The sequence below is a fragment of the Plutella xylostella genome, chromosome 29 (assembly GCF_932276165.1).
Source record: "Plutella xylostella chromosome 29, ilPluXylo3.1, whole genome shotgun sequence".
In the NCBI taxonomy this organism is placed as follows: Eukaryota; Metazoa; Arthropoda; class Insecta; order Lepidoptera; family Plutellidae; genus Plutella; species Plutella xylostella.
The window spans coordinates 2,928,609-2,953,339 of NC_064009.1; the positions used below are offsets into that span (position 1 = coordinate 2,928,609).

General features: G+C 37.5%; 1 protein-coding gene across 1 annotated transcript; it reads left to right on the forward strand.

Moving 5' to 3' along the window:
• Positions 1–239: 239 nt before the first annotated feature.
• LOC105394921 (lysophosphatidylcholine acyltransferase) lies at positions 240–24,731 on the forward strand. Its single transcript, XM_048631681.1, has 11 exons — positions 240–808; positions 2,520–2,665; positions 6,206–6,432; positions 17,999–18,111; positions 19,028–19,182; positions 19,574–19,711; positions 19,971–20,096; positions 20,532–20,673; positions 21,146–21,247; positions 21,852–21,993; positions 23,568–24,731. Exons 1-11 carry the CDS (start codon positions 686–688, stop codon positions 23,657–23,659), a joined length of 1,506 nt encoding a protein of 501 aa, XP_048487638.1. The 5' UTR covers positions 240–685; the 3' UTR covers positions 23,660–24,731.

Here is a 24,731-nt window from a genome sequence, read left to right on the forward strand (position 1 = left end):
TCAATGTGAACTAGATGTCAAATTTGACATAAGCGGTACGTCTGTTGTGCGTATTAAATTAAATAACGTTTGTTTTATTAGTATAATACTTGAGAGAAATCTAATTAGATTATTAATATATTAATTATGTGTCATGGCCAAATTTTAATAAATATTATTAGTTTTTACTATACGGCACTACAATCATTAACATTCTTTGTAAATGTTCTCTATGACAAGTGTTCGATAGTGACAGTTAGTGATGTCCTTTTGATCTTAACAAAAAACCGAAACTTTTTTGTTTATTTTATAAATGTGGTGTAAATTAAAATTAAAACACTTTCTTCTTATAAAGAATATAATATTGTAGAATCTTGGTAGAACCCGAATACATAATTTACTTAAAGAACGCATTCACAGCGTTAACGAACAGCTGTCAAATGATGCTGACCTATACGATTGCATTAAAATGAACGGTATAAACTACAACTCTCTCCCTTTCAATATTGCGGTTAGTTTAGCTCAGACGAGTGTGCTATGTAAACGTATTGATGTGGCGCATTTTTTATTTGGATGTAAACACGTCGCAGATTGTTAAAAAACGTGAAGTGAATACTTAGTAATTATGTGTTCCGATGAAAATGTTATGTGTTTAAAGTGTGCTGTAATTTAATGGGTCAACCAAATCTTTCACTTCTGTGTGAAAATGAATGGTAAAATGCATAGTGAGACCGGCAGTGGCGCTTTCACATCCGACGGCATGCGCGCCGAAATATTGAACCCCTTCGTCCACAAATTGGAATTAGATAACACATATGACAAAATAAAGGTACAGTTTTTGGGAACATAATAATATGAATATTATAATTTTGATAAAATAAGCGAAGACATCGAGATAATTGCAGGATTAGGTAACTTTGCCCAGGTTCCTATATAAAAAAATATATTAGGGTATTATCCATCTATTTTTTGACAATGATAGATAGATTTTCAGTGTTTACACAATATTTTATCTCACATCCTACATCAAACCTACCGACTTCCATATTTGAATAATTATTTTAATTATGTTGGTACTAAAGCAGGTACCTACCTACTTTTTCTTATTTTAATTATATAAAAAAAAGACATTCAAGTAGTATTCCCATAGATTATTAATTTACCTGCTTACACGCAGGTAAAAAAATAAAAACGATGCTGCAGTAGTATTTAATGCATTATACTTAACGTTTTCCAAAGATCCTAATTGCTTATTAAGTAGGTATAATGTGTCCCTTGTTGGGCGCCATAAAAATGTCATGTGCATTGTAAAACATTATGCCACAAACTTATCTGTTCTATAGCCTGTAGGGGTAATTCAACCTTGCAGTTTACTAATAATCTAAGTATATGAATATTTAATTCATAGGTAAGTTATGAGACATGGATCAATTGAGTTCGCTCTCACCGGAAAAGATAAGTTTGTCGCACTATACCTATTGTTATAATTAAATACCTAACTATCAAAACAATGAATATTTATAGTAATAACTTGTTACAATATTCTTAGATAAAAAAAAAATTATCATGAAAAAATATACTTATTTAAACAATACAGTTTGACTTATTAATTTGAAATTAGGATGATGTTTATTTTTTATATTTTATTCATAAACTGTACTAACATAAGGTACCTACTTATAAATCAAAGATACAGTTTACATACACTTAGGGCTAAAAAAACCTATCACCAAATAAATATATGAAACTGAAAGCAGTGTTTGTATACACAATTTTGGAGTTATAATTCTCATATAGGTTGGTACCATATAAATTATAATGTAAGCCCCGAATTCAATTAAAAAAGTGGTATTATTTAATTTCTATTGCATGTCATCGCTTTGTCTCTTTCATCTGCTTCTTCTCTGGCATAGATGATTTAATGTTGTACTTATGTACCTCGGAAGAGTATGGTTTTATAATAACATCGTATCAGTACCGAAAACATTTAGTAGTCTTCAGATAGTTGTTGTAGACAATAGTCAGTAAGTACCAAAATTATCTTCTTGCTTAATGTATTAAGCAAATATTGCAATGAGAAGATATTTTATAAAAATCTTAACTAGGTTAAAATACCTATGAACTTATAGTACCGAGTAGTGCATGGCACAATAAGCGAAATATTGGTCTAAGCAGTGAGTGACTGCAATAAAACCATCACAGTTTCATCATGAGACATGTTGAGATTACAATAAGTAGCACGGCACTTACCTCACAAATGGTTTACCAACACTGTAGTAGGTACCTACCAAAACTAATAGAAACTTTATCTCGTGCACTGTAAAGGACTTGTAGCTTGCTTAGATTCTGTAAAAAATGTTAACTATTTACATATTTATATTTAACTAGTCCTCTAAGTCTTGGTGTAGCAAAATTTTTAAAATAAACATAATGTTATAAAATAATTATGAAATTGATGAAATGTAAAACCATTTTTTTTACGATACGACAGTGACAATTAAATTAACCGTAAATTAAATGTTGTATTTTCTTTGTTACAGACCGCCATATTCACCATAATATTGTTGCCTTTTCGAGTAATAGTTATATGTTACTTGATCGTCACAGCGTGGTTCCTGGCGTGTATAGGACTTTATGGTCTAACTGAAGATGATCTCAGAAGAGCACCTATGACAGGATGGAGAAGGTATGCTATAATTAAATAATATATGGTGCCTATAACGGAAAACTTGAAAAAACTAATTAAGTTCAAAAAAATAATAGAAATTCAACAGTAACTCCCTACCTATTTCATTTGAAAATCACATGAATAGAAGCTTTCAAAGAAGCAGTGTAAGCAAAGGCAGGTGTAAAATAGTAAAGAATAGATTCGATAGGTACCTACCTACCCATTGAAAAACATTGAAGGTTATGCCTTTGTTAGGCTTTAGGTTTTCAAGTTTAGAACATCGGTATGACTGATTTACCATGAAGGCTACGGCTTTTCATTACTGAATGTGACACGGTCTTCAAAAATAATCGTCTTTGCCCCAGTTTTTTTTTGTTCATTAACATTCAGTTTATTTCATTAGCAAATTATAATATTAGTCGTACCTACGTATTATAGTAATAACCAATTGAAAAAAACAAGATAATACGAATTTACATAACTACTTACCATACATCATTTTATATTTTATTGTGAGATTTAAAAAGCGAACGCAAATAAATAGGTCACGTTTGGGCGGATACATAGGTACCATGTCTTTTTCCCGGTCTCTGACCTTGATGACGTTCCGTGATTCCGCCGAGGCCGTAGAGCAGTGAAGCCAGGCTAATGTTGACATCGATTGGACACGGTGTCTGCTAATAATTGACATCTTCATGCTTTCTCTACAAACAGTAATACGTACTATACATTAGGCGTACTTAATATCTATGAATATTAGAGTCTTTTAGAGTCTACTCTATTAAAAAATTATAATGTACAAGTTGGTACAATTTCAACACACTAAACTATGGCATAGCCGTACACATAAGAATAATACTACAGTATAATAAAAAATAATAATAGTTACTAATAAGGATATATAAAAAAATATATCTGATTTTGGCAAATTTCGGTAATAACCGGTTTTAATAGGGAAGCCCTAATCGATTTGCGTGTGCGCCTTTTTTAAAATATTTTTTCCCTTTGTTTTTCTTTATCTCTTTCTCTTTTGATTTTTCTGATTCTTATCAATGGTGTTGTTGGTTTTGAATAACTACGTTTTGGTTTTAATGAAATAGGATAGGTACTTAAGTACCTGCTATAAATGGCGGAGTTTTATGTAAGTTTTACTTGTTTTAATTTACTTTCAGTCAGTTTATATAGGTATTAAAATTAATTTAATAATAATGACATCAGCAATGATTTCAAAAGGAAGGATAGGCCCTTCAGAACATTTTACTCAAACCTTCTTCATACAAGCAAAATAACTTTTATCTGTCATAATTTTTTTGAACTATGTCAGTGCCTAGCAACTATCTTGACGACGTAACCTTGTACGTGCGTTAATAATTTACCATCCCGGACATTGTTTTATTATTTACAGGCGCCATATCAATCATTTAAGACAAATCCAACTACTAAAATTAAAACTGTTTTGGGCTGTAGACCTGTAGAGCGTCCCGTACAAATGGACTAAAAATCACGCTCCATAACGTAAGTGTGTGCAACAAGAAAATGTTCTCGGGGGATAGTCAACAAAAAATGACGTCCGCACAAGGTTACAGCGCGCGGCCATTGTAGACTTTGGTAGTAAAATAATTATCACTTTATAATGTGTTTATTACTTAATTTAATGGTAATTACCGATGATACGATATTCGGTGTTTCTTTTTGACCTTCGTATAATGGTTTTTGCAGCCTTTCAGAACACAACTACATATTTATCACAAGATTCACAAGACCATCTCTCGGCCACAGACAACTGTCGACTGAGGAGCGTTGGCCCTAAAATTACGATTTTAGGGCCAACGCGCGGGTGCCATTTTTTTTAGTGGGAGGCCCTGTCCTTACGCTAGTAATATATATGTCAATGGACATCAGTTAGTTTATATAGTTATCTAAAAGTCTAATGTAGTTATGAATTAGGTCTAAAACTAAAAGATTATTTCGTTTCTTATACTTATCCAGATCACTAACGAATTAACTAAGTACCTACTTATCTTATTCATCACTATAAATTCATCATTATTCTTACTTATAAGTATATTAATTAGTAGGCTATCTATCTACATAGACATTCTGATAAGGTAGCTGAATGTGTATAGGAGGTACAGAGATTACAGAGTTACACACATGAACACATTACACCTAAGTTGCAGAAATATCCAACAATGTAAGAAGAATATAACACTGCAGATAAATATTTCACAACTCAGTGTCGAGGCAATAAACAACGATTCACATGAAGATGTTTTTATTAGGTACCTATGTGCAGCCAGCGGCCGCCTAGCGGTACTCAGGTCAACCATCTAGAAAGCCTAGAAAGTAACACTTTATAACTTCGCCCGCAGAGATAAACTTTAGTCATAAATCGCTTAAAATCTGAAGACAACAGTAAGTTATAGGGTGATAATTTATGAATGAGTCAGCAGTATCTAGTAACGGTTATGTTCGTATGTATGCCAGTTTTGCGTCAAAGATCTGTTGACCTACTGTCTCATTTTTACTGGTCATTCAACTTTTAGAGATGTGTTTATTTTAGCATTCTTGTTTTTTTTGCTACCTATTGTTGTTGTTTTTAATCATGTGGAGAAAGATAACGATGATTTTAAGTTAGAAGCCTAATAGTCTTATTTTTTTATTAGATAAATGATCGTTATTATATTCGCCAGCTAATTTCAATGGATATTATGTTAGAGTAAGGATTCCCTAACATTGCCCAGTCAGCCTAGCAAACTAACGCGACTTTCTGAGGCGTCGAAAACAAATTGCAATGGATGGAAGGGCGTCACAAAGATAGTACGGTTAGCTACATAAGTATCTATCTATCTACGAAGTAGTTCGTAGTAGCTATAAACTTTTACACCTTGTCAAACTAACCAACTGTAAATTTTGATTTCAAATAAATAGGCGGTTTGTGAGTATGATAACATAGTGATCATTAAGTTATAGATACTAATGAAGCTGACTATACATAGTACCTACACTATTTACACATCACTGTAACCTGTGTTCTCTTGCTTGGGTATTTGTACTACCAAGTTGAGATTGTTATTAAAACTAGATGCGTACCTACCTTACTAGAAAATTTTACAATAACGATTTACTTATCGCCGTTTCATAGTGTAGATTAAGTGCCAATTTCACCATTCTCGGTTATCTAACCGACAGGGATTGATTTATAAATTAAACGTCATCTCCATATAAAATTCATGACAGATGTGTCAAAAGTTAACCACTACTCCCTGGTTATGCTCTAACCGAGAATGGAGAAATTGGCACTAAACTAGGTACTAGGTATTTGCCAATCAACCGAGAAAGCTCAATTAGCAAAGTAATCAAAACCAAACTGTATTCAGATTGATCACAAAATGAGCTATTCCTAAACAGCTAACAACCTCATTTCAACACAATACTCTTACGTACTTTCATTACAAGTACAAAGCATAAAAATGGCGCCTGGTAGATTCCAATCCAGTCCAGGCATGGCGACATATTGCCACGTATTTTGACACAGGCGCTCTCCACACTCCACAGCAAGCTTCGCCACTCCATCCTATGGTGCGTGCGGCTTGTGGTCCTCGCGTCTGGTTTCCACCGGGTGAAGATCAAGGGGAAGAAGAACATGGTGGGCAGCTCCCGGGAAGCCCCGGTGCTGGTGATAGCCCCCCACTCGTCGTTCTTCGACGCGGTGGCGATAGTCTGTCTGGGCGCGCCCAGCGTGGTCGCCAGGGCTGATACAGCGAAGATACCGTTTATAGGACGTATGTGGTTGAGTTGGCGTTTGGCTTGTTTGTAGAGCTTGCGTAGGAGTCTGGTCACTAGACCGCTGAATTTAAGTATTTATAGCTTAGTTTCCAATTATTTTACGATTTCTTTAATATAAGTTATTTCATCTGTATGACGATATGTATGCTAATTATAATTTTACTATGAATGGTATTGTTCATTTTAACGTTCAAGAGCTTTGAATTTAGGTTAGAGTGTGTATCTATTTGAACAGAATTCCCACAATAGTGTCAACGGAACTTTTTGCAAATTAAAGTCACGTTGTTATGACGTTTGAATATTTTCTCATTAATTATTTATGGATTTGGTTGTCCAGTTACCAGATAAGCTAGATTTAAAAAAAAGTATAATAATACTCCCCGCAAGGGAGTACATTAGTACAAGGCGTGAGTGCGTGTATGTGTGTGTGTATATGAATGACAGTAATTGTCAGGGGCGTATTTAAAGATTGCGCGCCCTGGGCTCCTGTAGTTTTCCGCCCCATCAAGGAATGAAAGAAAAAATAAAAAACCGACTTTAAAAAACCACCAAAAAGTAAGAAATAATTTAAGGTTTAGACCAATCCTAGGTGATAGTACAAATAGACCTAAGCAGGTACTGCCACCTAAGATTGGTTTTAACCTTAAATTATTTCTTACTTTTTGGTGGTTTTTTGAAGTCGGTTTTTTTATTTTTTTTTAATTATTATTTTATTTTATTATTTTTAGATTATTTGCAATAATTATCAATCAAAAGAAAGAAAGAAAGAAAGAAAGAAAGAAACATTTATTTGACGCACTGAACAATAAAAACAGAAACAAAAAGAACAAAAGAATACAACAAAAAATATATAAGAAAAAACACAAAATAATACAATATAAACAAACAAGGTTGCTGTCCAGAGCGTCAAAAAGGCACCAGCTCAGCGTGTGCTATGGCCAGAGAGGCCACAGCGCTGGTTTTCAGCTGGCCCTTAGTGTTGTGACCTCAGTCACGAACGCGAGGTATATTAACTAGGATGGGTTGTGTTGTGTTGTGTTGTGTGTATGTGTGTATGTGTGTATGTGTGTATGTGTGGAATGTGTGTATATTTGAGTAAGCTAGGTAGGTGTATAAGTAGATATAAGTAAGTAGGTACATTAAGCCCCTGTTTCACAATGTCTGGCTAGTCAAAAGTAAGATGCAAATGACACCAATAAGTCCTACTTCTCAATACGCATCATTCAAGCCTAAACACGAGGTAGTTGCTATATACCGTTGAGGAGTTCCCTTGACTGCCGTCCGTTTCCATCATCAGATCAGCTCAAGGTCACCATGATACTTTTTTTGTTATAAGAACTATATTTACGTTCTAAATTTCATTAGAATCGGTTGATAAGTGCTTAAAACGGAAATTTATACCCCTGTTTTACACCTTTACCTTGTTTTTTTGTTTTACCCTTGGGGGTGGAATAAAATTCTGAAAAAAATGGGACCACCCCTGAGCTCAACCCAATACATCAAAAAAAGAATTTTCAAAATCGGTCCATAAATGGCTGAGTAATCGATGAACATACATAAAAAATACATACATACAGACGAATTGAGAACCTCATCCTTTTTTCGAAGTCGGTTAAAAAAAAAAGAGCAGTCTAGTATGTGTATAGTACCTAGTACCTACCGACCTACATAATATGTATAAGAACATTGTGGTGATACATTTACATAGATAATAATATCTTCCGAAAAAATAAAGATTTTTCTGGATAGACGAGAACATTTTAGAACGTTTAGAAATAAACTTTGGCAACTGAGTGAGGCAATTTTTTTTTCTTTAGATTTCCGTAAAAAAATACAGAGGTTGAAAAAAATATGATTATTCCACCGGCACCGGTTCAGAAAAGAAGAGGCCGGCTTTCATACTTAAAAAATCCAGCACTGCTCGTCACCAAAATACCTCAAAGTGACCCTGGATAGATCTCTCACGTACAAAACTCACTTCCAAAACACCAAGATGAAAAGCTCCCGAAACAACCTTCTGCGACGGCTTACGTCTACCAGCTGGGGCGCCTCTCCGCAAGTTCTACGAATAAGTAACTTAGCACTCTGCTTCTCAGCCGAATTTGCCTGCCCTATATGGGTAAGATTTCCATTCCTCAGAGCCAGAAGACAAAAGTCTTCAACCAGTGCGTCCTGACAGTGATGACGTATGGTGCAGAGACGTGGACACTGACGGTAGGACTGGTCTACCGATTTAAAGTCGCTCAGCTTGCTATGGAGACAGCTATGCTTGGGGTTTCTCTGCTGCATCATATCAGAAATGAGGTTATCTGTCAGAGGACAACAAAAATAAGCAAGCTGAAGTGGCAGTGGGCTGGTCATATCTGCCAAAGTACCGATAACCGTTGGGGTAGACGAGTTCTCGAGTGCAGACCACGAACGAGGCAAACGCAGCGTGGGACGCCCTCCTGCCCGCTGGACTGACGACCTTTGGAGCCGGTATTGGTTGGATGAGGAAGGCCGAGGACCGAGTGTTGTGGCGCTCCTTGGATGATTATTGCCTGATGATGATATGGGCAAGGTCCGCGCATGCTAGAGAAGTAGATTTTGCTCTTAACGACACAGTTCGTATAGTAACGGGATGCCTCAAACCGACACCGCTCTACAAAGTCTACTCTCTGGCTGGGATAGCACCCCCTAGCATACGGCGAAAAGTGGCATGTTCTGTTGAGAAGGGCAAACAAAGACTCCAGACATACACTTTACTCACATACTGCAGCACCTTCCCGCCTTAAGAGCCGCAAAGCGTTCCTAAATAGTGAGGTGTCCTTAACGGATGAAAACCCACAAAACGCAAGGCTAAGGCTCTGGGAAGAAAAGAAGCCTCAGGATCCTTTCCTACCTCAGGATTCTTGCTCCCATCAGTCTCCCCTGGCACATTTCGAATACACTAAATCGGTTGCGAGCAGAGGTAGGCTGCTGCAAGGACAATCTTTGCAAGTGGGACTATACTGTTGGTACCAACCTATGCGACTGTGGTAGGTACCGCCCCCCTGACTATGGAGCATTTACTCTAAAAAAATAGACTATTCACCGACCGGTTCAGCAAAAAAAAGGAAGGCGGCTCTCATAATTTAAATAATATTTCTTAAGACATGAAATCAACATTTGGAAAGATGGCTCAGGGCCGTTCTAGGCTTACGTCCTAAAATATTGTTCTGTACTTTTTTACTCCTCTAACCTAAAGCCCAAGGGCGGCCTGCCGGCCGCCCCTGGGCCGCCCTTCGGCGCCTTCCACCCCGGGCTGTAGCCCTTTTAGCCCTAGGGTAAATACGCCCCTGGTAATTGTGCATAAATAAAAGGTAAGCAAGTAAGCAAATATCTATTGGTTAGTTGCTTCTATGTTTTTTTTTTGTTTTTGTATATTGTGTTAGAAACTAGGAAGAACACCTAATAAGCTAGGAATAGGAACACAAATTTATGATGTAAGTAATAAGTATTATTTTTGTAGTTAGTAGCTCGTTAGCAGTGATCCACTATTTGCATATTATGCATTTAAATTTTGCACGTTTTTGCGAATTTACGTAGACATAAGGAAGCGATGATTCTTGATCAAGTTTATTTCTGTACGATTTTTGCTTGTATTTTTTACTTGTTATTCAGGAAGTCTGTAAGTTACATCATTTTATTGGTGAATATGATACCTACTTATTATGTTCTTCTATAAGTACTATATAAAACTCTTTGTTGGTATTAAATTAGGTATATTACGGATAAGGTTACGAGTGATGTGAAGATAAGGTTAGGATTAACCGACTTAAATTAAGTTTAACCGGGAGCAGAAGTTTTGATGATGGTCAAGAGTTTATCTCAACAACTTTTTAATGTCCTGGATAGGAACATCTAACATTACAAAAAGTTAAACATAAAAAAATATTCAACTTAAATGATGAAGTTAACATGTTTATAAATAAATTATACGAATGTATACGGCTACGTATGTTGATATATTTTCATAAGTACCTACCTACCTATTTCAGGTTAGGATCTTCGATTCTAACTAGAAATTGATAACGTGGTAATATCAAAATCTCTACCATTTGAAGTGTGTTGCTTCACTCTACATAGTGTAGTGCTATTATTTGCATAATTACATAAATACACGTAACATACTTAGGAAGGTACCACTTTCTTTTTTATACTTACTTATGTTGTTCTACATAGGTTAGGCTAGGTTAGGTATACCGTATACCGCATACAAAAGCGGTTTGCGTGGCTGCTATAATAAAACTTGGCGTTCTTTAAATACACTGAACCGCGAATAAAAGGCCTCGCTTATAGCTATGAGTTGCGAGCTATGTACTCGAGCTACGTACGAGTACATTTTTCCTAGTCTGTTCACAACATAGAATTTGTACACCACCTCCACCTACTATCACATACAATACATAATGTAATTACATAAAAACTTTTTAGATGGTATTTCTGCGCATTTTTAAATAGTTTAATAAAGCTATAAAAGTTATCCAATTAAAATAGGTAAACTTACTGATTTAGGAAACTTTATTCGTTAAGTATAAGTGTACACTGTACAGTGTACGTAAAATGGTCTTACATAATTCGTGTTACTCAGCTGTTAGCTTGAACTAACTGTAAAAGTTTGTTGGAGATAGGAGGTAATTTCATTTTGAATGAATAATAGAGGCAATTACTACGATGCCGGCATTTTTGTTGTATACCTAGTAAAGGTATATCTATGTATTTAATTGATATTGTTACGTTATATTATACGTACTTATACTTACGTATTATATTGTATGTCCTTCCCTTTTTTTACGATATGCATAGGTAAAATCTATAGTTTTGAAAAAATCATTCTTCTAACTCTACGATAAACAGTAAAATTCTAGTCATAGATTAAACCTTGTTATTCTACGTAACTAGAGTGTCCAAAGTTACATTCTACTATATCCTTTTGAAACACTGCACGATTTATCAGTCTATGTTATAGGAATGTCAGATCAACCACTGGTCGATTTTTACTCACATCATCATCAGCCAATAATCTCTTCTGGATATAGACTCTCTCCTATGGAGAAAACAACACTGCAACAACTCTATCCACACTCACTACCTCTATCCACCACGACCACCACTACTGGCTATCTATCAAAGGCCATCTGTCCACCTAAGGTTTAGTAATAGCTTCTTCTTACCCCATTTCTAAAGTGCGATTCTCTGCTCGCAGGTCTCTCAAACCGCTCATATGTTTCATCGGTAAGATGTCATACCTAGCCGGGGGCATGGCGATCTCGGTGCGAGGCAGACAGGCCTCCCGCAGCGAAGCCCCGATACTCGTGGTAGCCCCACACTCGTCGTTCCTCGACAGTTGCATAGTCTATGCCACTAGGATGTCCTCAGTTATCGTGCGGAAGGAAAGCATGGATAACTATGTCGGAAGTTAGTTTCAGATTGTTTTGGTTTATCGGTGGTGGTTTGGCTGGGTTGAGGGTGCTCTGTGCATGTCTAATCTAATCTAATAATACCTAATAACAGGTGGTGGCGGAATGAGTTTTGTTTGGTGTTTTGGGTTGACGTTACTAACAATATTACTAAGGCCTTGGTCTCCTATTTACGCCGTAGATCGCGTCCAGCGTCACGCCGTAGGCCGCGTCATGATGCTCACTATAGAAATGTACTGATGCGGTCTCCCTCACACGCCGACGTTGGCGCGTAGACATAATGAGCATTGTGACGCGGTCTACGGCGGTGACACTTGACGCGACCTACGGAGTAAATAGGAGACCCGGGCCTAAGGTACTAACAATGTTTGGAATTAAAGTGAAAGCGTAGCGTGAAATTAAAAAGGCGTATGTTGCGTGCGTAAACGTAACCACACAAGGCGTACATAGGCCGTTTTTCGAAATTTTATGCTTGAATAGATAAGTGCCTGTACAATAACACTTAAGTACGTGATTCTGCCTACGTTGCAGAATTAATTTACACTCTTGAGCTTTAAATCGTGAATTGCATTATGTCTTTATTTGTTACCTACTTGCAAATTAACTTCGAGAATTACTGACATTGACGGTACTATGCTAAATTCATGTTTTGGTAGTGCAAGTGCATAATATTATTTCGACAAGGCTGTGGGTTGTCAGTTTGTCAGTCATCATTATCCATAGCGAAAGCCTTGCTATTGTCGTTCATACCTACATATGTTTTGAAGGTGAATATACTGCGATTTTGTTTTGAACTAAATTACAAACTCCATGAACATTTAAGTAAGTGCTACACCTATTTTGTTGAGATCAGTCATATGCTTGCAGGAAGTAAAGTTGAAACAGATCTTCTACTATATTAGACCATAGAAGCAGTTGCAGATAGAGATATTTTATTATGTAGGTAACTATATGTAACCTAAATTATAAAATATATCGCATATTTTATAGTCCATCCAAAGTATTCCAAAGGTTATCAAGAGGACCACCATTTTTAGATTAAAATTTCTATAGGCTTTCTATAGCTATTTATTTTCCACTTACGATGAGCTTACAAGTACAGCAGTGTTCTCACAATTCGGTATTCTTGGTATAGTGCTTACCTATTCCGTCATTAATAACATCACATACAATCTCTAACACTTCGAAGTGATAATGAATTCATACAAAAGCCATTGATAATGCGTTTTCTTTGGCCCATTGTTGGGCTGAGTTGAATAGTCGGTATGTTCAGTCTTCACTGTTCACGCATGACTTTTGAGTATTTTCTCGCATTACTCTATAATAGAATACAATTTGAGGTTTAACTAATATACCTACTGTACCTACAGTTTTTTTAAAGACTATTTTTATTTGGATACAATGTCGTAAACGCATCTGACCTTTATTATAATAACTAAGAATGATTCAAAGAAGTTTCGAATTCATTATATACCTACTAAAGATAATAGATACGTACTTGCATACAATGCTTTTGTGTTGATGGCATTTGATGGGGTCAAGAAGATTTTCTAATGAAATATTTCTCTTGTTCACCATATAATAATGTACCAATCTTCTAACGTGAATTGCAAACAACGTACCTAGAAACTAATTAATTATACATCCTAAAACTAATATTATAAATGCGAAAGTAACTGTGTCTGTCTGTCTGTTAGTCTTTCACGCCAAAACTACTAAACGGATTTGAATGAAATTTGGTACACAAATGGTCTAGACCCTGGGAAAGAACATAGGCTACTTTTTATCCCGGAATTCCCACGGGAAAACTTTTTATGGCGAAGCGAAGCTTGCGGGAACAGCTAGTTAAGTATAAAACATACAGTAAAACTTTACTGCACTCTATAGGTACTACCTATACGATTACTTTTCCAATAATAAACTGATTAAAAATGATTTATTAATTACTTAAGATCCTATATGAAACTTAATCCAATGTTTATTTATTATAGGTTCATTGACCCTTACACAACCATCATTTAAACCCTAATTAATTACTTAAGTATGATTTTAAAATTACAGAAATTCACCTTCAACAATATAATTAAAATCCGGAACAAAAACTGAGTGCTTTAAAAGTTAAAGGAAGTAGGAAGAGAGAATCAATTAACTTTCAGTTTTATTTTTAAACATAAGTAAGTAGGTATTATTTATTATATTCACTACCGTTTAAAAAAAAACAGACCAAAAAGATAAATAGAAGCACTTACCTACTAAATAACATTACACTACATAAGTAGAAGTCGCGAGAATCCATATAAACGCTTTGCAACACCTTCAGGTTTTCAGCCACAGAAACTAGGCCTTAGTACACATCTAAATACCTAAACCTAATCTAATCGAAGGTCTGGTCGATCACGAAAGTCTATACCTACATATTATGTCATGCCATTGGTTATGTTGGTAAACCAGTTTCTTTGACCTTGAACTTGAAACCTTATTTTGAGTAGGACATTGCTGCGGTTTTGGTACAGCTAGTAAGGTCAGCTAACTGGTTTCAGATTTTATAACATACCTACTTTATTGTATCCTGCACCTGGCTCTCTCGAATGGAACCTTTGTGCAACCTTAAGGTTTAAACTGCATTCTTATATTAGACCATTTCCCACCACGCTGGTCCACTGCGGATTGGTGGGTTCACACATCCAGATGTGCTAAATCTATGTTACTTAGGATGATAGGATCCATCACCATCTCCACAGAGTTAAGCACAGTCCATTAAGCTATGATTATAATCATTCGTTGCAACAACACACAATATCGAAAAAGATTGGTAGCAAAACCGCGAAAGCACCGTTGATTGACAAGCTTTTAGTCTCATTCAATCGTAAACAGTTATTAACTAACTCTTTGGTCGGCCACCCGGTGTGAACAGTCACTCATGTGTGGGTAATTGTAATCGAGTATAGGATATGGCTTTTAGACATGATAAAGTAGGTCTAATCGATTAATTAACAGTTAGTAACTATAGCTTGTTTCGAGAATCAGTTTTGTGATTGTTTTTTACTGACAGTTGTTTCTTTAGAGCTTTATTTTGAAAGCGGAATTCACAGGCATAAAAATAATATTTCTTTTCATTTCACTATTTATCTACAGTTTATTCACACTATTTAGGTACTCGTACATCTACCGTTGAGTTTAATGTAGTTAGTAAGTACTTCTTACTAAACTCAATGAGGAAAACAAGACACAGCAACATAATTGTGTCTGGTCAGCATTAGGACCATCTGGTTTCCGTCAGACCGCATTAGAGAGAGTAACATGAATAGGTACTTTAATTATAGTCCAATAATTGAATATATATAGATAGATGGAATATTTTTTATTTGAACAGACATAAGAAAGTAAGTCGTTAAGTTACAAGGCGTATTTTTGTATCTATGTGTACTCGTATACACATAAACATAGATACAAAAATGGCGGTCTTATAACTAAAAGCGATAGAATTATACTTATTGTGGCGACGACAAATTCCATGCACACAGTTATGCAAGAGAATGGTCACTAAACCGCTTTGCTGCTATGCCAGTTGCCTCGTAATGTTTACCTTTACTGTTAGCGCGATGAGTTTACATTTCGTAGATAAAATACACACCAACTTGAGCAGGTTCCGTGTTTATTTAATAAAGTTTTCTTTGCGAAGAGATTTTGAGTTTGAGTTTCACTCGTAATTTAGTCAAATAATAAAATAGCTTCAGGTACGTAAGTACTTCTGGTTGCGAACACAGATCTGTTCTTTAGAGATTCCAGATCATACAGAAGTGTTGATCTAATGTTGAGTGGGATTTTACCGTTCAGTATGTAGAGAGAGATGCAGTGCGAACGACAGAGTAAATGCACGACATTGTGAGTGGGCTCAACCGCGTCATTGCAACAGTCGATTTCTATTTATTTATTTATTGGCATCACACAACAGGTACATAACACAGCATTCATAAGAACATATAAATTCAAGCTTAAAACTAGTAATGCACCCTAATGTTATTTTGGCAGCATTCTAAGTCATGAAGTTATTATAATATTCTATGGTTGATATTGCCTGATAGACCTGTTAAAGGCAAAAAATACAAGTCGCCTTTTGATACCTACAAAAAATTTACCATCGTAGTAGTTTCAATTCTTTTCTTTTGACTTGGAAATTGAAAAAGCAGGTTGATGATACGACCAATATTTTACCGGAATTTATTGCTAAAATATGTAAGTACTAACTTATAGGTACCTACCTACTTAAGACAAATTAAGTTGTTTTTATAACCGAAGTTACATTTACCTCTATTAATTCCATACATTGAAATTATTATTAAAAAGTACAGTGGCGGTCAATGCTAAAATTATCTGCAATAAAAACTCGAGAGATTTATTACAATGCCGCTAAAAATAAGTGGGACCTTTGAACTATTGTCTATTTTTTAAATGAAGTATTCAAAACTTGTGTATTGTGTTTGTTAGGTAATACTGGCTACCTACGTAGAACTTATGCTTAGATTTTACGTGCAAAATTGTTCTTAATTTTTACTTTCAAGACTAACGACTCTCGCATACAGCCATAATGATGGTCAGTTCCATGAACGTACAGTCAGCAAAATAATTCAGTATCAACTTTCCCCTTTGCATTCGTATTAAAATCTATTGATTGAAGCTGAATCAAAGAGCTGCCATTTCCTAGATCTTATGACCATGTAGCCAGAGTATATAATCTAATAGTTGTTTTTCAACTGAATTTTAATTTGAGAAATATATTTTTTGTTGACTGTACCTTCAAGTGTGTAGTAACTATATAGGGCGCCTATTGGTAGATATTGCTGATGTAAAGATGATGACTTAATAGGAATAGCTACATATTTCCATATTTCAATAAAAACATCTGAAATCTTGTAGGTATGTACGCTAGGGTCATATATGTTTTAAAATTTAACAGCAGCAACAACGTAAATCAGGTTTAGTGAAACAATTTGTTTCTAAATAGGTACATGTACGCTAATTAAATTATGGATGCTGATATCTTTTTCTTCTTCAAGTGCCTCTCCACTATTGGAGGTTGGCAGTCAGCTCCGTATACTATTTTCTTTCTCTTGTCCATTCCCTGATCACTTTCGGAGCCACGACTTCCTTCTCCTTCCAGCACTCCTTTTACCCTCCATGCTGATATAAGAATACAAATTGAAATATGTAGTAAAACTAATAAAGTCATAGAATTAGGTAATAAAGTAATAAACTGAGGTAAAGTACATAGGTACTTTCGTAAACATTCCACTTTCTATTCACATAAAGTGTACCTAGTGCTCATATTGCATCTATACATCTGTAGAACAACGCGGACTCGGGTGTACCCACTTATATATTGTCTTTCAGTCTGTCAACAGAAAGTGAGAGACGAATTAGCCATGGGCTGCTAAAGTTGCTAAAATAGCGTGTGTCTATTTATACTCGAATTACACCACGAGTTGGGTTCCCGCCTAATATACGAAAATGACTAACACTGTGGCCGCACCTTTACAATTACTTTGACCATCGATCGCTAGAATCACACATGTATGGCATGTTTAAGGCTTTGCACTGCACTGCGCAATTCTTAGTTATACATATTTTTATTTACATTTGTAGTCGCGTCACGCTTTTTGTGTAATGTGAATAAATGAGTGTATAGCCATGCTTTCTCTGCGATGTTATACGTTATACTATAGCTATAGGTACAGTGTAATGAGTGTACAGTATCTAAGAAGAAATGCATGCGCTAGGTTAGAAATAGAAATGTTAGTTTGAATTAATTTGGTTACTGTTTTACCAGTGTGTATACCAAGGTATTAATTTAAGGTACTTACTTATGCGTTAGGTTTTTGATAGCGCTGATATCTGTGTGTGAAAACTTTAAACAACTTCTAACGGAGGTGTTTAGAATGATATTTAACGGATTTATAAGCCACTTGACTGCGATAGACATCTGTCGATAGCCTTCCTTACTAAACGCAGCCTATCAAGAGGTTTTCGCCTTCCGAATTTGTAATATTTAAAGAAACACCCCCTAAACTGGCCACTACATAATGTATGTATTCTAATCTGTATATCTCTGCAACAATTCCAGAGTTAATAAACTACACGCAGCCGGTGTACGTGTGGCGAGATGACCCCAACTCACGACAGAACACCATCAAGGAGATCATCGCCAGAGCCACGTCGAAGGAAGACTGGCCACAGGTAAGTGTGTGTTCATCACAACCCATCAGGTCCCCACTACTGGGGCACGGGTCTCCTTCCAATAATGAAGGAAGGGTTTTAGGGCTAGTCCACCCCACTGGCATGGGTCAGATTTGGTCATTCTTCTTTATTCGGAATGTTATTTGTGCCTATACTTACTAATATATTTTATGTTGAGTGCAGGTTGAGTGTTATGGAAACATTGTTTTACATTATTAGCAAAGATATATATTTTAAGTCACATAACGGCAAAACGATTTTCAAACGATAAGTAGTTTGATGTTGTTGTATGAAACAAGTGAAAGCAATTCGTTACAAAAGTGGACACTTATTTTTCAATCATATTTTACGTAAGTAATTGATTGTTTGTTAAGTACATGCCTATTAAGTATACTATCTAAACGTTATTATAACCAAGTGGCCATCGTGATGACCGCTATCTATAATAGATACATCGGTTAAATGAGTAGATGCTTATTGTGAAAAAATATATATAATATAATATGGCCTTTATTTGTCTATTGCGGTAATAGAACGCGGTCCGAATGCAACATATGTAGATGTTCACTATTTTCATGATACTATGTACTAAGTGGGCTGTATCAGGCAAGTGAAAGAGAGGGCGGACAATAACCGCATGTTGTACTGTAATGCAGGAGGCATTTGCCCTCAACATGAGCTAGCACGAAGTCAAAAGCGTGACACAGAATCGGAAATCTACTCTTCGTCCCCTGTATCCCTGATTAGGGGATCCCAGGCAGGGCCCGATAATTATGTACTAACCAATATTCTTCTTTCAAGCCTTATTCTTATTTGGCTTTATACGTCACGGCATTTTTGATGTGACGATGCATCAACCAATCTGCCAATTATATTCAAATAAAAACATTTCAAATCAAATAATCCTTCATTCCAGGTGCTAATCTTCCCCGAAGGCACGTGCACGAACCGCTCCTGTCTCATCACGTTCAAGCCGGGCGGGTTCTACCCGGGCGTGCCCGTGCAGCCCGTCACCATCCGCTACCCGAACTCGCTGGACACCGTCACGTGGACCTGGGAGGGGCCTGGCGCGTGAGTGCTATTGTACCCTGTGTGTATGTGTGTAGAGTTCAATTCATGTTGGTGAAGGTGAAGGCATTTATATGTCCTCTTGAAGGTGCGATGTCGTTGGCGCGCGCTATGTCGCACGGATACGATTGTGAGCCTATGAACGGGCCAATGTTCATGGGCCGCTCTTCAGCCATCGCTGGAACTATGACCTTAGACAAGCTTGGTAGTATGAGGAAGGCCGAGGACTCCTTACGAGAAGCGTATGTCGTTCAGTGAAATTTACGAGCTGACAGTATAAATTCACAATTAATTATGGTATCGAAAGTACCCATCGCAATTTAGTAACGAATTTATTTTCAGCTCAGTATGAGTCCTACTTAAACCTAAATCAACATACCATTTCTTCTTCCAGCCTCAAGCTGCTATGGCTGACGCTGACCCAGGTGCACAGCGCGTGTGAGATCGAGTTCCTGCCGGTGTACCACCCCAGTGAAGAGGAGAAGAGGGATCCCAAGCTATATGCCAGGAACGTCAGAGATGTTATGGCTAAGTGAGTGATACTGTAGCAGGAGATATTGCCACAAATATATTTGGTTTCGGTCTTAGTGCTGTTTGATAGCATTATCAACGAAACCAGGTAATGATGTCGATTCTGAAGATACCAATTCTTATTTTAACGCAGAATCTTAAATTCTTTTTTTTATGGTGTGAGTGTTATTATAGCTGGATTGATTCGAAGGTGAATTTACTAACTATAGTATTTGTAAGGTTACTTTAAAATATAAAAAGTCATTTCCTTCCCCTTCCAGAGCTTTAGGCGTGCCAGTCCTAGACTACACATACGACGACTGCCGCCTCATAGCGCGGGCCAAGCAGCTGGGCATCCCCGCGGCACCCGCCTGCCGTGAGGTGCAGCAGATTAGGCAGGCTCTAGGGTGAGTTACGTAGGAGTCACTACATGACACTACTGTCATACATCATTTACGATACTATCAGCTCTAAACCATTTAGCTGAAAAGTCCTGACAATGTGTGTTATTCGCGAAACAACTGTCGTAAAATAGTGCCTTCAGCGAGTCGCCGCAAAACACGAAACAAGGGATGGAAAAAGGTTTATTCACTATATCAAAGCCGCGTCTCTTGTGCCGTTTAGTGCCCCTGTGTTACTAGGAACCCCTTTTATTGTGAGTATGAAGTTTTCTACTTATTGCATAGTCTCATGCTGCTGTAATGATGAATTGCCATTGTCTATTGACAAGGCAGATTGTTAAACACTCCAGACTGTTGTGAGATCACAAACTTTCTAAAAGTTCTCCCCTTTGATTGAAACTTAAAGATTTGTTATTAATAAAAACTTTCAAAATGTTCCAGGCTGGAGAAGTCTCAACTAGAGCTGCACATCTGCGGCTCTGTGGGCGCGGACCGCTGGGTGGACGCAGCTCAGTTCACACGCAGGCTCGGCGTCCAGCCCGCATCCAGCCACGCCGCGCGCCTGTACCAGATATTCCAACAGGTGCGTACTATCTGCACTAGTGTAATAGGGCTAATTTAGGCCATGATTGACTTATATTATGATCACGACTGTAATCCCCGAAGTATCCCTTCGCTGTACTAACATAATTAATTGTACTCACGTGATAGGTCGCGAGTGGCGTCGTCTTTTTTGGAATGAGCAAATGAGCAATGCTATCTATAAATTTATAAAGCCACCCCGTTTCGGCTAGTGTTTTGCAACATACTGTTGATGTGCAGGTTACCTCACGATGTTTTCCTTCACTGTAAGATACGTAGATAACCAGTTACATAATGAACCGACTTATATGAGAATAACCTAAAAGCTCCTCTCAGAATATCAAGCCATAGGTACTGTAGTGTCGTGCCTGATACCACAATATTGCCCGTGGTACCTTCAATACCCTTACAAACAAAAAAGTACTCTCTCTGCATTATAGTTACCATTATTTATGCAATGCCGTTTGTTTCAGAAGTCGAGCGGGCTAGTCTACTTCCCCGACTACCTGCTGTGTGCCGCCTTCCTGTCGCTGCAGCACGAGCCGCTCTCTCACTTGCTAGCTTATGCGTATAAAGTAAGTGTCCTCTTTAGGGTTAACATTATTATGGCCGAAAAAGTGGGGGTTAAGTTTGACGAGTGTGTCTTCGCGTGTGGCCTCTAAAAAGGAAGCATATGAAAAATCACCATCATTTCATAAGTCATTACAGCCTGAATTGAACAATTATGAAAAATTTAAGGAAGCCCGAAGAGCTTTTCGAATGTTGGTTCTTAGATTTTGAACCCGTTGCACAGCATAGGTATTTATCTAGTAGGTAGGGCTATAGTAAGGCTGGTACGGGGCGCATTTAAGACGTGACAAAAGTTCTCCATCGCACTCGCTCTTGAGGCTGGGCGATGTGAGTGAGCGCCATGCAAAACTTATGTCACTTCTTAAATGCGCCCCGTGCTACTAGAGCTGTAGAGCTAGCTTGTGCCCAGGTACAAGAGCTGTAGGTACATTATCTTGCACGTCCAGCTATCACTAAAGTTAGACTTTGTCGATCTACGTAATATGCTTTTCTACATAAAAGAAAACCTCCAGAGAGTGAGCGCGACGGAAAACTTTTGCGACCTCACGTCGTCATCCGTGCTTTGTAAACTGTTTATATTATAACCTATCAAACTACTTCTCCTTCCAGTTATACTCCTCCAACGGCTCAGGCCGGCTAACCCAAGCGCAGTTCGTGGAGGCGGCGGGCAAGTGCCTCGCGCTGTGCCAGGAGGACGCCGCCAACACCTTCCAGCAAGCTGACGTGGAGGAGAGAGGAACACTCAGCTACGGTACCACTCTTTACTAACAGTTACTATATACCCAGTTACATTCTATGTAAACCTGACGTCAATATAGTCATGTCAGCGCTCTATACCCGCTGCGCGGGACTGTTATGGACGTAGATAAACGTCACTATATCGCCATTCGCCATAAATACGGCTCTTACATTTATGGTCGGTTATGCATGTTTTGCATACCATACTAGAGCGCCGACATGACGGTAGGCTCCGTGGCATTTGTATATTATCGACGTCGATAAACTAGTCTAATGATCTTTTCACTTATCCCACCGCCTTATTTATGGCGAATTGCGATATAGTGTCGTTTAACCGTGCAATGAGGGCTGATATGGTGTGCAAAACAGGCAACACGCAGCCAAAGATGCTGACCTTAGAACCTCACTGGTCTAAAGACACCGGGTAGTATAGTCCACTAGGGGTCGGGTCGCCTCACGCAAGCGCAGTTCGTGGAGGCGGCGGGCAAGTGCCTCGCGCTGTGCCAGGAGGACGCCGCCAACACCTTCCAGCAAGCTGACGTGGAGGAGAGAGGGACACTCACCTACGGTACCTTTACTTACTGTTTAATTCTAGATAGATATATAGATGGCATAAATAACGTCCTATATGTGCTCTATCCCCGCTGCACGGATCCGCTATCGATGTGTCTAAATGTTACTATATCGCGATTTGCCATAAATACGGCGCTGTGATTGGTGGAACGTTTATTTAACGAGTTTATTGAAGCCAATAAAATTATTATATCGCGATTCACCAACAGACGTGGAGGAGAGAGGGACGCTCAACTATGGTGAGATAAGTTACTTTGCAGTACATTAGGACGAGGCCCCATTGGTGCATAGCACTGCGTGGCGTCTTCGTAGCGTCGGCGCAGCACACATTTTTTATGGTTCCATTAGACTCTGCGTCCTCGCAGCACAATGAACTAGGGTAGTCTTACCATTAAGACGGCGACTGACCTGTTACATTTTATCGTAACGTAACGTTACGTACATTACGCACGATTTTCACAGGTCAGTAGAGCGAGCCGATCCTATCGCCGAAAAAATGGTGTTAAAATAAATATACGGCAAATTCTCAAGTCATCATGATCATCATAGTCATCATGTGCGGTGATGAGTGATCATGAGGATGTTTCGCACTGTGCCAGTGTATTTATCTACCCTACGTGATTCGTATTATATATATATATGAAGAGCTTTGATGACTATTATTATTAAATACTTTATTGCACAATACTAAATATGTACATAGGCGAACTTAATGCTAACAGCATTCTCTTCCAGCTAACCTTGGGTGTTGTGGAGAAAGTTATAGGTAGTGCGAAAGACTGAGAGGAAAAAGACAATTTGTTAAAATACCTATAAACACTAGAATATACTTGTATATAATACATATATAATAAATATATACCTATAAGTTACATACATATACAATAAATAAACCTAATACATATATTATCATCGTCACACTTACATACTACTTACAACAAAACATGTGTATTATATCGCAGTTAAGCTGATATGACTATCAACGCTAACTAACATATTATATTTATCTTGCAGATGAATTCATGCAATTCGCATCCAAGAAGGCTGAGTTTGCGTTCTTATCGACCACCGACGGCGCCGTGGGGACCAAACCGAAGAGCCAGTGAGACGAGCCCATTCACATCCCCACCGTCAGCAGCCGTGTTTGAGATTCATCCAAATCAGTCTATCAGTCATACCCATGAAAATCATTCTTAGTGCCCGCGGCACGAATCCGTTATCGACGTAGAAAAAAGTATGTAACTTTATCGAGATTCGCCATAAATACGCGGTGATTGGTGGCGGTGACGAGTTTATTGACGTCGATAATTGACCCGTGCAGCGAGGACAGGTGTCGTTATAAGTCATGTTTAGATGTGTCGACTAGTTATCATCTTTTATGGTAGATAAAATTCAAAGATACTGAGATAGTTTTGTTAAAAAACACACTTTAAGCTAGATGCTTTTTGACACAACAAAATACGAAAGTAAATTACAAAATATTTTTGAAGCTGAAGGTACTAAAGTTGATTTGCTAAAATCAATAGAAAGCTGCGGAAAGAGGATTGTGAATGTGAATGCTTGCAATTTGTACATTTCTGTGAATAAACATTATTTATGCTTCGTATTTTATAAGTGTGATAACGCTATATTACATAGTATTTTGTCATATAAGTACTTTAAGTATTTACCTACTAGTAAATAGTGTATCCGCACGTACGGTCAGCTGCATAAGTAGCTATACACTTTTGTACCTTGTCAAACTACCTACATCAACCAAATTTCAATGTTTGAATAGACAGTTTGTGAGTTCGATAAGGTACAAATGTGTAGTATGTGTACGGCTACTTATGCAGCTGACTGTAAATTTGTAAAAATTGTGCGGTTAGGGACAAATGACTCCATAATTTCCACGTCTCACCCATGTACAATGAAACATTCCTTTTGGCTTTTATTAATTAAGTATACGTAATCTTGTCTTCTTGTATAGAATAATTGTAGATTACTCTTGTAGGCAGCGTATTCTGAAGTGCACTTTCAATTACGCGATCTCTGAAGTTAAGCATATACCTTTTAGCATCGTACGTAACGGACGCATCTTTTCATTCTTTGTATAGTATGAATTTACACAAGTGCGTCCACTTCAGCGCCATTTCCCCATACCCCTATAAAAATGCGTTTCTCCCGTGCGACCTTAAC

Bases quoted from the DNA above. Each gene is read 5' to 3' on its own strand.
- LOC105394921 (XM_048631681.1), top strand. From the start codon at position 686: ATGAATGGTAAAATGCATAGTGAGACCGGCAGTGGCGCTTTCACATCC. The intron at 20,097-20,531 runs GTGAGTTACGTA...AAAATGTTCCAG, and splicing joins CAGATTAGGCAGGCTCTAGG to GCTGGAGAAGTCTCAACTAG. The intron at 21,994-23,567 runs GTACCACTCTTT...TTTATCTTGCAG, and splicing joins GAGAGGAACACTCAGCTACG to ATGAATTCATGCAATTCGCA.